Genomic DNA, 16,347 nt, shown 5'->3' with positions numbered 1-16,347 from the left:
ATGGCTCTTGCAAATGGTGACATTTTTATATTTATTCAACTTTAACTTTATAATGAGCTATTGGAGAGAAAATAATCTGTGACGGTTTCAGTCTATAGTACCCATATTTAATAGATTCCTAAACGAAAAGTAGCAGAAACAAACATACAAACACTACAGAAAAAATGAATATTATTTAGAACAGTAGGAGCCAGGTGTAAAACTGCTTTGAATACTGAACCCCTAACTCATAAAAACACCACAAATATCATGGAATGTTCTATCTTTTGTTACAGTATGTTTTTTATTAATTTACAAAAGGGATCTCGTATGCCAGTTTTAAAGTAGCGCAAACAATATATACTATTCAAATAGAATTGAGATGGCCATAAATTTAAGAAAAGTTTAATTCTAGACCAAGATTTAGTACTTAATTTAAAACTTTTTGAAATAAGTAAAATATTTTTAAGCAACTTCTGTGTAATCTAATTAATGGTGAGTAAATATATTAAGAAAGTATTTTTCTTTTACTTCTAAATTTACAAAATTGTTAAAACTAGTCATAATACAATTTTAATGCCTGTATTTCTACTATGACCAGATCTTACTAAGACAAGATTGAGCTTTCATCCTGTATGTCGGAGACCATCCATATCCTGGCTTATGGTTCACTTTAACACCTTTTAGAGTCTGCAGGAGTGCCCTTCGTAGTGATGTTCCCTGTTACTAACCGGAGGCGCAGTGAAAACAAGAAAGTCTGTTCTCATTGGTAATCATATGTAAAATTCCACAGTTAAAAACTCAAAATAGGATTTTCAATCTACATCGTGAAGAACCTGCACTGCAGGGAGAAAACCTTGCATGTTTCTTTTAATTTAGACTTTACCTTTCTTGTTTAGCTCCTTCAGTTTCAGCCTGAGACACAGATTTATTTTTCTGTTGTTTTAAAACATTATGAACTCGGACTTTGTAGCTCTCAAATTCAGAGGTTATAGTAGCTTGTTCTGCCTATAACATTTAAAAGAGAGAGAAAAAATTTTCTATTAACACAACCCTCCTATTTTCTCTCAGAGATTAACAGATTGAGATGAAAATCTGTTTTTGAAAATGAGGAAAATGGTTGACATTCTTTTTAACCCCCTGATTAACTTTGCTGAAAAGTACACTTCTGTCGGCCTTGCACTTAAAAAGTTTTGTTTTCATTGATACATAACTGTACATCTTTATGGGGTACATGTGATATTCTGATACATGCATACAATGTGTAATGAACAAATCAGGGTAATCAGAATATCCATTACCTTGAACATTTATCATTTATGTTGGGAGGTCTTACACTTTTTAAAAGCTTCTGACAACTGACATATTTCTGCCATGGGGTCTACCCTGTAGATTAATTTACTACCCATAAATTTTATAATGGCACTATGTGGTTTTGGAACTTTATATAGATTTTTAACTTATGATATCCCCCCTCTTTTTATAAAGATGAGAAAAATTAATCCAAAGAAATTACGTTACTTGAACTTCAGTTTTCAAAATAGGGCAGTAAAAGTTAAGTTCCAGGTCTTCCACTTTCCTGAAATGATCTGTAGACTCTCATGACACTTTTGCCAAGATTGCTTAGATAAGATCTGCACCTCTAACTACTGTTTTGTATATTGAAGATGAAAAAGCAGGACCCCACAGTCATTCTATTAATATTAGAATGTTACTTTATAATCATTCAGCACTCAGAAAGAACTATAACACTTTTCTAATAAAAAAAAGTTTTACAAACGAGTAACTTTCTCACACAAACTGCAAAATAAGGCTGAAACGGAAATATGCTCATTTTTCCTTTTAGCAAAAAAAGTGATCCAAGGGATGGTTAGGGTTGGCATGGGACTGGGGTTAGAATCAGGTGAGCTGAACCAGGCCTTCATTTAGTAAGTGCTCTTAACAGCAAAACACCAAAAGGGGAGAGCTCAGCCCTCGAGTAAAGGGCTCACGGCCAGTAATAAAACACCCGTGGCGGCCACTGTTGCCCTGAAGAACACACCTTGGCAGCGCGGCTCTCTTCCTGCAGCGCGGTCACTCTCTGCTGGTACGCGCTCACCGTGCGCTGATGCTGCTCCACAGAGGTCTTCAGGTGCTCGTGGATTTTGTGTTTCTCAGATGTTAATTCAGCCAGCTGAATCTGGGGACAAAATCTTTAAATTTAGCTCTTAGCAAATCAGATCTTCACTGATTAAAGAGATTTTCCTTAAAACTCAAACTTGAGGTTTGAGACACAAGTGTATGTAAGGGACATAATTAAAGAGCAGAATATTTTTACCTATCATTATTAAAAGAGTACAGATAATATGAGTAGAACATTTTCTCACTAAAATGTTTCTTAAACCAACGTTAATCAAAAAAAAATCATGAAGAATATTCTAGATTACATATTTAACATTTAAATACCTCAAGATATTATATTTAAAATATATAAATATAAATTTATAAAGCTATTTTATAAACTTATGACTGTAATAATCATTAAGTTCAGATACATATTTATTTTATTTTGCCCTATAGTATAGTGTATTACAAATTTTCAAATACATGAAAATAATCTAGCTTGAGCTAAACAGTATACTCCAGTTATATGCCACACTTGATTTAGTGCTTCTATTTCCTCAAAATGTTGAGGAATCTTTCTAAATATCCTTAAAGAATAAATCTTCATAGGGTAGTTAGAAAAATACCTAAGTGGTACCTTAATTCTACATGGAAATTTTTTTTAAATCTTAAAAAGTAAAAAGAAACTTACTTTATAGAGTTCTACTTGCTGCTGGCTTGCCTCCAGCTCACCCTTTAAAGATGCTTGAAGTATTAAGTGATCAGTTTCCTACAAAATGAGAATCTTGGTTAAGTTAAAAAAAAGTTATTCATAAATAAACTATGAAATAAGTACTAAAATATGAAACTGAGAAATTAACATACTGCTTGTTTTGAATCTGCCAGTTCTTTTTTGGTTTTCACAAGCAACTGCTTGATTTTGGTGTTTTTTTCTTCATATTGTTGCACTGAAGACTGTAGTGAAGCTAGCATAAGAAATAATTTCACAAGAGATGAAAATTTTTATGAGTGAATTTAAATATATGAATGATGAGTCTTTTCTTTATATTAATTTACCTTTAAAAGAAACCTGTTTTAGCTTTTTATTATCAACTATTTCAAACATATATGACAGTAGTGGTAATAGTACAATAGTACTCTACTGTACTCATCACCTAGCTTTAACAATTACCAACACAAAGCCAATCTCATGTCACCTGGACCAGGAATCAGCAAAGTACTTAAGAAATGTTTAAGTGAGTGAATGTGGACTATAAACATCTTACTGGCAAATGGTTTGACACCCCTTCTGGTCCTTAACAGTTAGCACTGTGTTAAATACCTGATTAGCAAAGACTAGTGAAATAAATAACTAATGCCCTCCCCGCTAAAATTCTGTTATGATGAAATAAATATAAGATAAAGAGAATTTTGTTTAACTCACTTATTTCTTCTTGTAGGGTTTCTTGTTTCTGTTTTTGAATTTTTATTTCTTGCTCCAAATCTTCTATCTTGCTATTTTTATTAGTTAACTTTTGATTTAGTTCTTTCACCAAACGTTCATAATCAGCTATTTCCATATTCATCAATGTGGTTTGTTGGGCATCCTGCACATTTTATAAATAAAAGATTTACATGATACCAGATCATTGAATTTCATTGTGAAATTGCTAAAATGATGCCAGAGGAATAAACAGGTTCTATTATGTTTCTCTGTAACACAAAAATAGTTTACACAGTAATAAAGAAATGAGAAGTTGGATACTTCCTAGTTCTTTTTTTTTTCTTTGTTTGTTTTTTTTTGAGACAAAGTCTCACTCTGTTGCCCAGGCTAGAGTGCCATGGCATCAGCCTAGCTCACAGCAACCTCAAAGACTTGGGCTCAAGCAATCCTCCTGCCTCACCCTCCCAAGTAGCTGGGACTACAGGCATGCGCCACCATGCCCAGCTAATTTTTTCTATATATTTTTTTTAGTTGTTCATATAATTTCTTTCTATTTTTAGTAGAGATGGGGTCTTGCTCTTGCTCAGGCTGGTCTTGAACTCCTGAGCTCAAACGATCTGCCTGCCTCAGCCTCCCAGAGTGCTAGGATTACAGACGTGAGCCACCGCGTCTGGCCCTTGTTTTTAATTTTATAAAATAAAGTATTTTCTAATTGTTTAACTCAACTTTCTTAATTTTGTTATACTTCATTATAACTTTCGTTAACTATAATATTTATAAAATATTAGTATTTTAAGTGGCACTTACAGTACCTTTCTTTTTAGCCTAATCTTTGAAAAAGCAGAGAAAAATTAGCCAAAGTTCTAAGTATAACACAAACTGCAACTTTGACAACCACGTACAGAAAACGAAATACCAAATCAAAATCTTGGAATCTGTGAACCTAGATTCTTCTGAAAAGACAGGTATTTAGATAAAGAAGTTAAATGTTCAATTTTTTGAGGCAATTTATAAAGGATTATTTTAGTACCACAAATAACATTTTTGAGTATTTCCTTTCAATGTATATAGAATAGTTTAACAATGTGAATATTGATATCAGTTTTGATTCTGGGGTTTTATTTTACCTTTTTAACCAGCTCTAATTCTTGCATGGTTTTCTGAAGCTGTTTCTTTTCTTTTTGAAGTTGTACCTGAAGTTCTTCAAGTTCATTTACAGTCCCGGCATGTTCCTAAAATTAAAAATAAAAACAACTTCCACAATCCAATAGACATTAAAAAAGGTATTTGTAAGGGACTATAAATAAATCAGACACTCTAAAATACAAAAAGTTTGGTAATATTTCAATATTTAAAATATATACACACCAAAACCACAGCTTGTATTCTCAAATTTGTAGGTGGCATACATAAAGAAGTAATGAACTCTCCTGTATTCACAAATGTTACTTTTTAGTGTTTCCTTCATTTAAATAATATTTTGATAAACACATCACTATGTATATGTGAATCAATCACACACAGGATTGTTTTTACCTTTATCTTCTGCTCTTTCTGAAGTTTCTCAGCTTCCAATTCTTTGTCTACCATTGCTTTGGCTTTCTGGACGTCTAAAATCTGTACTTCTAATAACTTGGCATTAGACTGTAATGTCTCAATACGAGCCAGGAGATCTTCATTATCAGAATTTAATTTTTCACACTAGAATTACAAATCATTCATTACCGTAAACATGCAAAAATATATACAGGAGAGGAAGACTAAAAAGGTACATTAATAAGAATATTGGCATAGTGTGAAAAATGAAGATTTCAAAATCAATTCCACAGAATGTTAAATTAAAAATGAGTTTAAAAAACTATCATCATAATACTGACATGGCAGACCTTATAAGAGACCAGATGCACCAGCAGAGCAAACAGTACAAGTGAAAAAAACAAAAAACCCAGGGGAAGTGAGATTAGAGTAATAAGTGAGACAGAATGGTTGCTAGTTGTTTGTTATATTTTTTTCTCAACAGGGGTTGGGGGGGGGAAGAAATTCTGTTTCTGGCTATTTATTAATTTTTTATGCAAAAAGTACTGACATTAAAATATATTTATTATCATTTTCATTTCTGAACTTACTCAATTTTAAATTACCTGAAAAGTCGAATTTCTTAATTGTCTTGTAAGGTCTTCAATATGATGCTCAAAACTATTAGCACGTTCTTTTTCCACATCCAACTGCTCTGACTGCTTATCATATTCTAATAAAAGATTCTTTAATAAAAGACAGAAGGATTTAACTTTGGGATATTATTATGCATTCAACAGGTCAGACTATATTATCAAGCCACCTTGATACAAGGTTTATGAGTCCATCCTAGATGCTTAAAATATTTACCCAAGTTCAACATTTGACAGAATACCTAATTGACATTAGATAATAAAATTAGCACAATTCAGATGACTTATGGTATTGGGGAATGGGAGGAATATGTTAAAGGGGAAAAAATTTAAACATACACAATATAATAGCTCCAAGGTTAAATATTCTACTTATCAACAAAAATGAACTTCTGAAATGCAAATAAAATTTAAGGGGGGAGGATAAAAAGTTTAATCTGGACACCTATTAACTCCACCTGAAGAACTCCGATGAGGCAAATATTCCAGGCCTGGTCTAATATAAGGTGGAGGTGCTAATGGAAGAACACTGGGATTTATTACATAAATTTAGTCTCTCACACTTTGCAGCAAAACTTTCAATATTATCTGAAGACTCCAAAACCAGCTGAATTTTTCTCTTTGACATTCCTCATTGCCCTACTCAAGGACAGAATGCCCAGAATTTTGCTACACATTAGCTGATTAGTTTACTCCCTCAAATATGTAAAAGAGATTCACTGTTTCCGGACTGCCTATAGTTTTTGTTTTCCTCCCTTCTTCCTTATAAATCCTGTTTTTGCCTCTGTTTCTAGACAACTTCTGACTGTTCTTCTCATAAAATGAACGTGCATGCAAAATAACTAGCAAAATGTTTGTGTTTTCATGGAAAGTTTACTTATTTTTTTTTGAGATGGGAGTCCCACTGAGATGCTACAAGTAAAACACAAGAAACTGCATGAACCAAGGATTGTGAAGCCTGGAAGTAGACTTTATCTGGACCTGGAACCACAGAGTCTTTGGCTTACCTTCCCAGGCTTCTCTGGTGGTCTAGTGTGGCATTTACATTCTTTCTGGATCTTGCTTGCCAAATCTGATTCTTGGCCAAGGTAATTTTGTTTTTTTCTTTTCTTTTTTTAAGAGACAGGGTCTCCTGTCACCCAGGCTGGAGTACAGTGGCTTGATCATAGCTCACTGTAACCTCAAACTCCTGGGCTCAAGTGATCCTCCTGACTCAGCCTTCTGAGTAGCTGGGACCACAGTCATGTGCCACCACACACAGATAATTTTTACATTTTTTTGTGAGACGGGGGTCTTGCTATGTTTTCCTGGCTGGTTTTGAACTCCTGGCCTCAAGACATCCTGCCCTGGCCTCCCAAAGTGCTGGGATTATAGACATGAGCCACTGTGCCCAGTCTGTTTCCAATTCTGATTTATACATAGTCAATTAATTGACTCAGCTGGGGGCTGAGTGTTAGAATCTGAATTTTGATTTTATGGTTTGCCCATTTAGTGACTTGAGTGGCAGAACACAGGAACTGGCAATCTAGAATCTTGCTTATATTTTCATTTGTCCATGTTTATTTGTCTGAGGATTCTGTTACTTTCTGGTACACATGAATACAGGGCTGAGAAATCATTAGTATCTTTCCTTTTCTGTAGAGAGAAGATTTTGTACTTGTTTTGTATTTGTGTAGTGGAATCTTCTAAAGATCAGAGATCTTTATTATCTTATACTCTATCTAGCCTTCTTCATTTTTACTCATTATGGTTCTAATAGTTGTCAATAGCTGTAAAATTGAATTGCTATGCCAAGGCTGATTCTAGTAAATAATGGCTCCCTACAGGAAATTCTGACTTTAATCACGTATTATTCCTAAGGAGAGTCTTGGAACAAAAAATGAATATTATGCATGCAATGGTCTACTTTCCTTGATGCTTTGTAGGGTAGATACTTCTAAACATCTGAATAATTACAAATTATTGTCTCTCAAGACTCTTGTGTGTTCAGATCTTTTAATAAACTGATAAAAATTATTATAAGCGATATAAACAATGAGAAAAGAAATGATTTAACAAAAAAGTAAATCACAAAATTACTCAGTATCTTTATAAAGCAGCTCCCTGAGGAACCTAATAGAGCTTAGTTATATATATTTTTTAAAAAGTGATCAACATTCTTGAACCTCTGACTCTACCTTAAATCCTTTGTCATATTTCATTTGTAAATTTCATATGAAAATAGGAAAATGTAAATTTACATGAAAATACAATAAAGCATTAGTATGCTGAATACATAGAGAAATCTTATAAATTCATTTTTAAAAAACACTTCTCTAAAATTTATACATAGTGGCTGGGTGCGGTGGCTCACGCCTGTAATCCTAGCACTCTGGGAGGCCGAAGTGGGAGGATCACTTGAGGTCAGGAGTTCGAAACCAGTCTTAGCAACAGCAAGCCCCCCCCCCCCCCCAGTCAACTAAAAATAGAAACAATAAAATAGCTGGGCATAGTGGCTCATGCCTGTAGTCCCTGCTAATTGGGAAGCTGAGGCAGGAGGATCACTTGAATCCAGGAGTTTGAGGTTGCTGTAAGCTAGCCTGATGTCACAGCACTCACTCTAGTCTGGGCAACAAAGTGAGACTCTGTCTCAAAAAAAAAAAAAAATTATACATGGGCTTCCTTTGTCTTTTAGAGCAAGTTACATTAGGAGCTTGCTTCTTTACATTTTAGGAGATCTTATAATCTGATTTATTAATTTCTGCTAGAGGTAGATCAAGTATACCAGTTTCATAAAGTTCAATCCATTATATAAATCTTTTCCTTTGTAATTACTTAAATTGCTTTTATGTCTTTTGTATCCAGAAGTCAGTTAAAGCATCAAGTATTTTATTCTAGGTTTTAAACATTCTTTACAAAATTTTTTAATCCATGCAGAATTTACTTTGGTGTGTGGAGTAAAATAAAAACCTGACTAATTCCCGAGAAGGAATTTCTAATTCTTTCTTCATTGGCTTCCCTTTCCAAATTTTACTGACATAGTATTATTATAGCTGATGAAAAAACAGATCCCAGGACAGCCTGAATTCAAATCAGCTCTGCTCTTCCTTGTTCTGTGATCTTGAAATCTCTTAAGAACTTTGAGTCTGGGACGTTAATCCTTTACCTCTTTGTGCCTCAGATTCCTCAACTGTGAAGTTGTGATGCTAACATACATCCTCAGGTTGTTTTGAGAATTAAGCATATTAAGACATAAAGTGCTCAGAAGAGAGCCTGGCATGTAAGTGTCTGCTGTTGTTATGTAGAAGTGTCTATCTCTTCTGCTACATTAATCTGTCTGATTCTTGCATCAGAATTCTGTGTTACTGTAGCTCTGTAATAAATTTTAGTGTCTAGTGAGCAACATAACACTTTTCTCTTTTCATTTTCAAAATCTTAGCTGTTCTTGCTAGTTTATTTTCCATTTAAAACTTAGAATTGTCAAGATCCTACCAAAAAAAAAAACCCTAGAATTTTAAATGAAATTGTTTTAGAATTTAAAACCAATCTGGGATCTAATACTTCAACTAATATTCTGTCATCCTATATAAGTTTCATAATTTTCTTCATTAAGTGCCAAAACTTCTCATTAAAGGTCTTCCTAAAATTTTATTTTTTGGCTACTATGGGATTTTCTTCTTTCCATTAAGTTCCACTTGATTACTGCTCACTCTCTTCTCCCTACATACCATACTTTTCTACAAGTGTGCATCTTGTACTTTTGTCTGTTTTCCTGTTATTGCTGTTGGAATTTAAGTCCTAAAGGGATAAGAATTTAGTCTATTTGGTGGACCACCATCGACCCCAGTACTTAGAACTTAGTTCACCATATAAATATGCAGCAAATGAATAAATACATGAAGAAATGTAATGACATTTATCTTACATTTAGTGATTTTATTGTACTTTTAATTCTTATATTTTTAATAATAGATCCTTATGTTATTAAGGTAGACAAACATATTGCCTCCAAATAACAATGCTTTCACCTTCCCGTGAGACAGCTTGTTTAAGTTTCATGTTTATTTACTTGGCCAGAATGATATTAAATAATTACGGTGATAATAGCCATCTTTTTGTTAGTGATTTTATTAGGAAATCCCAAAATAGAATTTTATTTAAAAAAATAGTCAAATGGCACTATTTAAAGCTTAACTACTTTAAAATGTTGATATTAAGACTCTACTACATTGCACAAAACATAGAAAAAAATAAAGATTTACTAAAAAAAAAACCCCGAGTTATTTTATGGATAAGAGTTTTACATTTCTAGTACATTCCTTGATTTAAAAGTTGTGAACATAACTTGTTATTAGAATGACTATTTTTACCTTATAGCTTTCTGCTCCTTGAATGAGCTCTCTCATAGAAGCAGACAACTGGTCCTTCTCTGACCGAACAGATTCAAGTTCTTCCCTTACAGTCTGGACCTATTTCAAATACACAGTAAAGTTAAGAGTTTTTCGGGGACAGAAAACTCTTAGTCTCCTAAAATATGAGATTCCTGAATCTTGCATTTTTAAGTCAGCTTACCTCCTTTCTGCTAGAATCTAGTTCTTTCTTTGCCTTCACGGCAACTAATTTTATCTTATTTATTTTCTCCTCCTTCTCTTTGCATTCTTTTTCCAGATTTCCTAAAAATAGAAAATGAAAAGATTATATATAAACACAAAAAGAAAAAAGGGAAAATATTGAAATTACTTGCTTATTAAGCCCTAGAAATTGACTTTTATTCTGGAATACAAAATTGGCAACTTGAAATCAAAATAAGCAGCAAAAATATTACCTTTTTAAAAAGTGAAAATTATTCATTATGTGAGGAAACAATGCAAAAATTTTCCATTTTCTTTTTTTTAGAGACAGGGTTTCACTGTTGCCTAGGCTGGTGTACAGTGACACAATCATAGCTCATCATAGCCTTGAACTCCTGGGCTCAAATGAATCTCCTGCCTCTTTCCATTTTCTTTAATCCTCCAAAACAGTCTACTATTTTTAGCCATTTCATAAATTTCTAGAAATTGAGGAGGCTTTTAGGACACCTTTAACATTAAATTTCTTGGAAATGCAGGTATGCTAGGACTTTAGGTGACAGTTTGCAAATCAGATCAAGTAGAGGAGATCAGATGCAGATGAACATTTATGCTCCACAGGCACATTCCTCCTCCTCTTGGTTGATGGGTCTGATTTTTATGATTAAATCTGTAATATGTTTCACCTATCCAATCTTGATCTCTCCCTTAACCTCTTTAGCCACCTCCCCTATTTGAACTCCACTGTTCAGGACTTTACTTCTTGGTATCTTTGCTTAACTTCAGTTATGATCTTAATTTCTGTACCTGCCTATTAATTTACTCACACCTGTACCTTCCCTGTGGCTGCCACGGTGTCTGTGTGAGTAACAAAGGCCAACTGTTCCACTTCTGCATTTCATCCCACACCTCCTCACCTACTCAGGTATCAGAGCAGCAATTCTCCCCCCTTTGCTGCAGCAATTCCCCCCTCTCTAGTGGATTTTTCCCAACAGTTTCTAAACATGCAACAAGGAAAATATCATCAAGAAATTAAGGTCAGGAACAAATAGTGAAAGCAGTGAAAAAGGTTAGGGCAGAGATCATGATGAGACAGATTAAGTAACTCAAACATGCTGTTATTCTCTCTCTAAAAAAAATAAATGAACCATACTGCCCTCTAGATATTGTCCCATCTCTTCTTTTTTTTATAGCAAAACCCCTTGAAAGAGTTGTCTATACATGCTCTCAAATTTTCTTTCCCTCATTTTTTTCTAGAACCCTCTGCAATCAAGCTCTGGCTCTAGCACATCATGGTAACTGACCTCTATGTTGCTATACTAATGGTTAGTGCTCACCTTACTTGACACATCAGCAACTTTAGCCTTGGTTAAATGTTTTTTCCTTCTTGTATTTGCATTTCACTTGACTTACCTCTCAAGACATTTTACGCTCCAGGTTTTCCTCCTTCACTGGCTGCTCCTTCTCAAACTCCTCTGCTGTTTCTATTTTCTCCATCTTTAAACGATGGAGAAATGTTTCTGGTCCTCATCTTTTTTCTATACTCCCTTGATGATTTCAATCTCCTGGCTTTTAATGCTCCCTACTTAACTACAAATTTTTATCTCTAGCCCAGCTCTTTCTTCTTAACTCCAGATTTGCACAGACTTCTATAAGACATCTCCACTTGGATTGGTATTTAAACTTAATTTGTCTAAAACTGAGCACCCCAATCACCCATCATATTAATAGAACACTGGCCCATTCTAAACTCTTCAACTCCCCCACTACTCCAAAATAATTGAGCATCAAATTGAGTAATTACCAGCATATTACCTAACACTTCTAAGTCTTCATTTCCTCATTTATAAATGGGAATAAAAGAGCTACCCAATAATATTACTAAGAGGAACAAATGGATAAGATAAATTCCCAACTCCTCTGCATATCAATCGCATTTGTGCATTTATGAGCATGCTTCTACCTCTCTGCACTTCTCTGGTATGCTCCTTGATGTTACACTTGTCAACATATAAGCACCCACCGTTCCTTCTTGCCAGAATGCCTTTCTTCTTGGGTCAAATTTCTCATTCTTCAAGATCCAACTGAAAACCCTATTGTGTGATGTTTTCCCTAACTCAAAAGAGGCAACTTCCTGTGCTGTCAGCACTCCAACATCACAAACTACTGTAATTACAGCCTCTTCTGGCAGTGAGCACTTTGAGCACATGGTCTGTACCTTAATCAGTGTCTAAGATAGTTGGGTATTCAAACAAAGTTTGTTAAACGAATGAAAAGTCTAAACACAATCAAGGAACCATTTATAAATGGAAACACACTAGTCTTTTGTTTAGATCAAACAATAGAAAGCGAAGCTTTTGAAAAGGAAGGCAAACAGATGGCAGAGGGGCAAGAATGGAGCATCAGGAAAAGACAGCTACTTATTGCGTTTTTAACAACTCATCAATTGGCTATTATAGTTCTCAATCTACTCTAACACAAACAACTTTCTCTAATTAATTGTGACAACATTAATTGTAAAACCATAGTTACCTATTTTTTCTTCCAGCTCTTTTACTGAAGAGAGTTGATCACTTTTTACAGAAGGTGATTTCCCTAAGGAATCCTAAATTTTATACGGGGAAAAAAACAAAGACCAAAAACAGAATTCATTTCCCATGACGAACTACCCATCATGTTAAGCACGAGAAAATCATCATCAAAAAGAATTTCTACAAAAAGTAATTTGGACAACAGTTTTTTTTCTTCCCTTGATAGACCAGGTAATACTGACCTTACCAGGCATATGGTATTTACTGTAAACAATAGTACCCAAGGCAAAGATGAACAACCTGACACACATCAAATACATATGTAATAATAGTTTACCATAATTTCAAAATATGACTTTTTGAGAAAAACCCTAAAATTTTAACCAAAGAAAATACCACTATAGCCCACCTTTTTGCTTAACTGTGCTCTTTAAGAAAGATATTAACACTATGTATATCACACAAGAATTGAAACTCAAGTTTTTTCATGTTTAGTTGTAGTTTTGCTAGTGATTAATATACTTTTGACCAAGACATTTAAACCCCAAATGCATCATTTAATCTTATGTAAGTTCAAGATTTTAAAGTGACCTAAAACCAAAAAAATGATCAATGTAATAAGCAGGATATAAAACATGAAAATCTTTAATACACTTTCAGAAATTTATCATTCGAGTTTAAATGCTAAAAATTCACTTCTGACACTGAAATGTAAAAATGTTAACATATATATTCTAGTCTATGACTGGAACTAAGAATTTATTTGAAACAAAAAAATTCAAATTAGTAGTACCTTTAAAGATCTCAACTCTGCTCTCAAATCTTGCAACTCAGATTCTTTTTGTTCTAATAATGGCTTTAGGTTTTCATCTTCCTTTTTAAAACATTTTTCTTTTTCATTATGGATTTCATTTTTGCTATATAATGTTTGAGATACTTCTTCAACTTGAATTAAAAGATTCTGATTTTCAGGCCTTGTTTTTTCATTAGCATTCTTCATTTCTAGAAGGTCAAATTGTAGGGCCTCTTTTTCTGACTGGATTTCTTCTAACTCTTTTCTTAAGAGAACTTTTTCTTGCTCATGGTCTCTTAGTAAAGACTTAAGTTCTTCAGAATGAACTACACTCTCTTCTTGAAGGCACTTAATCTCTTTTTCTAACTCAAATATCCTTTTGTCATACTGAGAAACTAAATTGTGTTTTTCCTCATTTATTTTTGCTAAAGATTCACCTACAGCATGTAAGACACTTACAACATCTTGTTCTTCAGTTTCTTCTGAAACTTCTGACCCCATTTGCTTAAGAAAACCATACAACTGAGTTTTCACACATAACTTCTGAACTTGCTCATTTTCAAACAGTTTATTTAAATTATCTTGCTTTTCAACAGCTAACTGAAGTTTCTTTTCTAATTCAGTAATATGTTCTTTAAGGATAACATCTCCTTCTTTTTGAGACAGAAGAACTTCCAAATCCTTGCTCAACTGGTTCTTCTCTGAACTTAGTCTATTATTTTCCTCATAAAGAGATTTCACTTCAGATGACAATGCTTCTTGGTCTTCAGAGAGAGTTTTCATTTGAACCGTAAGTTTTTCTAGTTTTTGGTCACTTTGATCCTTTTCTTTTAAAGTCTCTTCTAGTCCTTCTGTTAATTCATTTACCTTTTGTTCTAGTTCATTGTTGTACTGAGCAGTTTGCTCCACTTTCTCCTTAAGTTCTATAATCAACCTTTCTTCCCCTTCACATTTTTTATGGAGATTATCCATTTCTTCATGAGAATTTTTTAGTTTATTTATGAAATCATTTTTTTCCTCAGTAAGAGAACTAATCTTTGTTTCTAATTCTTGTAACATGATGTCTCTTTGACTGAGACTAAGTAAGTGCACTTCATTCTTTTCTTGAAGGTTCTTTATAGTATTTTCAAATTCTGGTACTAATTCTTGTTGAGATAATAACTTTTCATTTTCTCTCTGGAGATGATTCACAGTTTCAAGAAGAGCATCTTTTTCAGTAAAAGCAGTTCTGAGCTTCTGCTGGAGCTCATGAACATCAGAGGCTTGCTGTTGCTTCATTGATTCAAACTCTTGACTTATTTTTCCAGCAGATTCCCCTAGTTCTGTCTGTAAAATTTCCATAATCTCTCGCAAACTCTCATAATTTAAGATTGCTTCTTGCTTTTCTTGTCGTAGGTTTTCACATTGTTCCTTAAGACCCTGTATTTCAAACATTAATGTTAATTTCTCTTTTTCTGAACCTGACAAAAATGTCTCATTTAGTTCTGATATTTCTTTTTGATGTTGTTCCTTAAGACTCTGCACTTCTTTGTTATGTTGTTCTACAGTACAGCAAAATTGTTTATTTAAATCTTCTAACTCAGATTTTAATTTTTCAATTATACAGCTCTGTTCTTCTTTAGCTAGTAATAATTCATTAATTTTAAACTCTAGGTCTTCCCGTTCATGAAAAAACTCATCCTTTATATGTTGAGCATCCATTTCAAATTTTAATTTAAGATTATTCATATAAGTTACTTCATCTTTTAAGATACTATGTTGCGATTCCAGTTCTTTTAAGGCATCTTCTAGGTGTTTGACTTTTTCACTTACTACTTGTTCTAAAGAAGTATTTTCTTGCAAGAGCACAGAACACATCTGACTGTCTTGGTTTGCATTTGAGGTGGCTTTCCTTAAGTTTTCTAATTCACATTCATATTTCTCCTGAATGTTCTTCTCACTTGCCTCACATTGTTTTACTAAATTCTCTTTTATCTGGTTTAATTTATTTATTTCTGCTTCATGTTCTTTAGCTGACGCTTCAATTTGGCACATCAATTCTTTCACCTCTTCTTGGTGCGTAGCTTTCAACTGTGAAAGCTCTTCTTGTAAACTATTAATATCTTTCTGATAATGCTGAGAGTTGGCCTCAATGACTTTTTGGAGATGAGTAATTGTTTGCTTCTTTTCATCAGTGGTAGCTTCTAATTGTTTTTGCAGATATAAAATTTCCTCTTCAAAGGCTGGCCTAATTTTCTGAATCTCTTCTTGTAGTCTTTTAAGATCACCTTCAGAGCCACTCTGAAATTTAAGTTGTTCTGAAAGCTCAAATTGTTTATTCATTGCTTCTTCCAGTTCCTTTTGTAAGCTAGCTTTATCTTCACTGTGTTTGGAATGTACTGACATCAATTCATTTTTCAAATTTTCAATTTCTTTCACATAGTTTCTATGAGATTGTTCAAACTCCTTTTGCATATCTTCCATCTTAGTTATAGAATCCTATTACAAAAATAAGCACAATGAAATTCTTTCAGTAAGACAAAAGAAACCCCTGCCCTCAGGAAAAATAATTAGCCACAGGCTAACTACAAAGCAAAGTAAACGAGCAGTAATGTACTTAGAGAAATACGATACCCAGATTCCCAAAATTCTGCTTAGGCTCTGCCTACCTTAAGTACGACTGTATATCAGCAATACTAAATCTATTACTCAAATTAGGTCAGACCTAATAGGCAAGAAAATAGAAACATGCTTCTGAGTATCCTAGAACTAAAATATATAATGGTATTTGGAGTCATATGTGAAAATCAACTTATTTTTTTTC

At 33.5% G+C, this 16,347-nt stretch overlaps 1 protein-coding gene across 2 annotated transcripts in view; it reads right to left on the bottom strand.

Moving 5' to 3' along the window:
- GCC2 (GRIP and coiled-coil domain containing 2) overlaps positions 1–16,347 on the bottom strand; it is a 42,378-nt gene that overhangs the window by 15,701 nt on the left and 10,330 nt on the right. For both annotated transcript variants that reach the window (XM_045550356.1, XM_045550357.1), the window contains exons 6-17: positions 13,545–16,022; positions 12,753–12,825; positions 10,225–10,325; positions 10,023–10,121; positions 5,647–5,766; positions 5,042–5,206; positions 4,633–4,737; positions 3,506–3,668; positions 2,947–3,047; positions 2,774–2,851; positions 2,021–2,158; positions 866–987 (exon numbers count right to left, since the gene is read on the bottom strand). In XM_045550356.1, coding sequence (XP_045406312.1) covers positions 866–987; positions 2,021–2,158; positions 2,774–2,851; positions 2,947–3,047; positions 3,506–3,668; positions 4,633–4,737; positions 5,042–5,206; positions 5,647–5,766; positions 10,023–10,121; positions 10,225–10,325; positions 12,753–12,825; positions 13,545–16,022 — 3,743 coding nt within the window. The remainder of the gene's footprint in view (positions 1–865; positions 988–2,020; positions 2,159–2,773; positions 2,852–2,946; positions 3,048–3,505; positions 3,669–4,632; positions 4,738–5,041; positions 5,207–5,646; positions 5,767–10,022; positions 10,122–10,224; positions 10,326–12,752; positions 12,826–13,544; positions 16,023–16,347) is intronic.

This window comes from Lemur catta, chromosome 4, assembly GCF_020740605.2.
Source record: "Lemur catta isolate mLemCat1 chromosome 4, mLemCat1.pri, whole genome shotgun sequence".
Classification (NCBI taxonomy): domain Eukaryota; kingdom Metazoa; phylum Chordata; class Mammalia; order Primates; family Lemuridae; genus Lemur; species Lemur catta.
This window is presented reverse-complemented; position numbering and strand designations above follow the sequence as displayed.